Source organism: Salvelinus namaycush, unplaced genomic scaffold, assembly GCF_016432855.1.
Source record: "Salvelinus namaycush isolate Seneca unplaced genomic scaffold, SaNama_1.0 Scaffold746, whole genome shotgun sequence".
NCBI lineage: Eukaryota > Metazoa > Chordata > Actinopteri > Salmoniformes > Salmonidae > Salvelinus > Salvelinus namaycush.
This window is the reverse complement of record NW_024061471.1, coordinates 122,100-125,252: the sequence shown is the minus strand read 5'-3', so window position 1 is coordinate 125,252 and position 3,153 is coordinate 122,100. Positions and strand designations below refer to the sequence as shown.

At 49.4% G+C, this 3,153-nt stretch overlaps 1 protein-coding gene across 1 annotated transcript in view; it reads right to left on the bottom strand.

Annotated features, from left to right (window-relative positions):
• Positions 1 to 1,053: 1,053 nt before the first annotated feature.
• Positions 1,054 to 3,153, bottom strand: part of LOC120042706 (thrombospondin-2-like) — a 15,680-nt gene continuing 13,580 nt past the window's right edge. Inside the window, exons 7-8 of the mRNA XM_038987502.1 lie at positions 1,366 to 1,542; positions 1,054 to 1,286 (exon numbers count right to left, since the gene is read on the bottom strand). Of these exons, the coding sequence (XP_038843430.1) occupies positions 1,054 to 1,286; positions 1,366 to 1,542 (410 nt within the window). The remainder of the gene's footprint in view (positions 1,287 to 1,365; positions 1,543 to 3,153) is intronic.

The window sequence follows — 3,153 nt, the reverse complement described above, 5'->3', positions numbered from 1 at the left end:
GTGGGGTTAGAGCTAGCCTGTTTGTAGTGCTATATGAATCCCCAGACTACTATAAATAAACAAGGCTGTGTTGTGGGGTTAGAGCTAGCCTGTTTGTAGTGCTATATGAATCCCCAGACTACGATAAGTAAACAAGGCTGTGTTGTGGGGTTAGAGCTAGCCTGTTTGTAGTGCTATATGAATCCCCAGACTACGATAAATAAACAAGGCTGTGTTGTGGGGTTAGAGCTAGCCTGTTTGTAGTGCTATATGAATCCCCAGACTATGATAAATAAACAAGGCTGTGTTGTGGGGTTAGAGCTAGCCTGTTTGTAGTGCTATATGAATCCCCGGACTATGATAAATAAACAAGGCTGTGTTGTGGGGTTAGAGCTAGCCTGTTTGTAGTGCTATATGAATCCCCAGACTACTATAAATAAACAAGGCTGTGTTGTGGGGTTAGAGCTAGCCTGTTTGTAGTGCTATATGAATCCCCAGACTACGATAAATAAACAAGGCTGTGTTGTGAGGTTAGAGCTAGCCTGTTTGTAGTGCTATATGAATCCCAGACTATGATAAATAAACAAGGCTGTGTTGTGGGGTTAGAGCTAGCCTGTTTGTAGTGCTATATGAATCCCCAGACTACGATAAATAAACAAGGCTGTGTTGTGGGGTTAGAGCTAGCCTGTTTGTAGTGCTATATGAATCCCCAGACTACGATAAATAAACAAGGCTGTGTTGTGGGGTTAGAGCTAGCCTGTTTGTAGTGCTATATGAATCCCCGGACTACTATAAATAAACAAGGCTGTGTTGTGGGGTTAGAGCTAGCCTGTTTGTAGTGCTATATGAATCCCCAGACTATGATAAATAAACAAGGCTGTGTTGTGGGGTTAGAGCTAGCCTGTTTGTAGTGCTATATGAATCCCCAGACTACTATAAATAAACAAGGCTGTGTTGTGGGGTTAGAGCTAGCCTGTTTGTAGTGCTATATGAATCCCCAGACTATGATAAATAAACAAGGCTGTGTTGTGGGGTTAGAGCTAGCCTGTTTGTAGTGCTATATGAATCCCCAGACTACGATAAATAAACGAGGCTGTGTTGTGGGGTTAGAGCTGTGTGTCTATGTCTGCTACCTATTGGACAGGGCTGTGTATCGCAGGCTGCGTAGTCGGCCGTCTCTCCCACACACTTCCTGCCTCCATGCCGGGGGGCGGGGTTAGAACACTCTCGCTGACGAATCATCAGCCCACTGCCACACGACACACTGCATGGTAACCAGGAAGACCACGGTCCCCAGACCCCGACAACTATAATCACACAGACAGTGTATCAGTCAATCCAACATCAACAATAGCAGTCATGTGGTTTGTTTGTTTGTGTTCTCACTTGGACAGGGTGCAGCGTCGCAGGGATGTGTCTCTGTGGCGTTGCCACGGCAGCCGCTGCCCCCGCGTTGAGAGAGGGGGGAGTTGCAGAGTCGAACACGCACGACGAGACCTGAACCACACGACACAGAACATGCAGACCACGGAGACCACAGACCCCAGCCGCCGTTCCCACGCACTACACACACACACACACACACACACACACACACACACACACACACACACACACACACACACACACACACACACACACACACACATTTTTATAAAAGGGAAATGATTGCTCAAACCCAACACCCAAACCTGAGTGTTCCATTCTGCCACCTCTGGTCTCTTGGCCCTCCCACCCATACGAGGGCCAGCTCCCCCCCAGCCCAGTCACAGATCTTCTCTGTCCTTCAGCCTAACATCAGCAGAGTCCTTCAGCCTAACGTCAGCAGAGTCCTTCAGCCTAACGTCAGCAGAGTCCTTCAGCCTAACGTCAGCAGAGTCCTTCAGCCTAACGTCAGCAGAGTCCTTCAGCCTAACGTCAGCAGAGTCCTTCAGCCTAACGTCAGCAGAGTCCTTCAGCCTAACGTCAGCAGAGTCCTTCAGCCTAACGTCAGCAGAGTCCTTCAGCCTAACGTCAGCAGAGTCCTTCAGACTAACGTCAGCAGAGTCCTTCAGCCTAACGTCAGCAGAGTCCTTCAGCCTAACGTCAGCAGAGTCCTTCAGCCTAACGTCAGCAGAGTCCTTCAGCCTAACGTCAGCAGAGTCCTTCAGCCTAACGTCAGCAGAGTCCTTCAGCAGTGTCCTTCAGCCTAACGTCAGCAGAGTCCTTCAGCCTAACGTCAGCAGAGTCCTTCAGCCAAACGTCAGCAGAGTCCTTCAGCCTAACGTCAGCAGAGTCCTTCAGCCTAACGTCAGCAGAGTCCTTCAGCCAAACGTCAGCAGAGTCCTTCAGCCTAACGTCAGCAGAGTCCTTCAGCCTAACGTCAGCAGAGTCCTTCAGCCTAACGTCAGCAGAGTCCTTCAGCCTAACGTCAGCAGAGTCCTTCAGCCTAACGTCAGCAGAGTCCTTCAGCCTAACGTCAGCAGAGTCCTTCAGACTAACGTCAGCAGAGTCCTTCAGCCTAACGTCAGCAGTGTCCTTCAGCCTAACGTCAGCAGAGTCCTTCAGCCAAACGTCAGCAGAGTCCTTCAGCCTAACGTCAGCAGAGTCCTTCAGCCTAACGTCAGCAGAGTCCTTCAGCCTAACGTCAGCAGAGTCCTTCAGCCTAACGTCAGCAGTGTCCTTCAGCCAAACGTCAGCAGAGTCCTTCAGCCTAACGTCAGCAGAGTCCTTCAGACTAACGTCAGCAGAGTCCTTCAGCCTAACGTCAGCAGAGTCCTTCAGCCTAACGTCAGCAGAGTCCTTCAGCCTAACGTCAGCAGTGTCCTTCAGCCAAACGTCAGCAGAGTCCTTCAGCCTAACGTCAGCAGAGTCCTTCAGCCTAACGTCAGCAGAGTCCTTCAGCCTAACGTCAGCAGAGTCCTTCAGCCTAACGTCAGCAGAGTCCTTCAGCCTAACGTCAGCAGAGTCCTTCAGCCTAACGTCAGCAGAGTCCCAACCCCACCTTCCTAACATGTCTGAAAAGTACATCTTCAAAGAGTATCTTAAATAAATACAACGACGTAGCTAGCCATAATGTGTATTACAGGAGCCAGTTGTATTACAGGAGCCAGATGTATTACAGGAGCTAGTGGTATTACAGGAGCTAGTGGTATTACAGGAGCTAGTTGTATTACAGGAGCTAGTTGTATTACA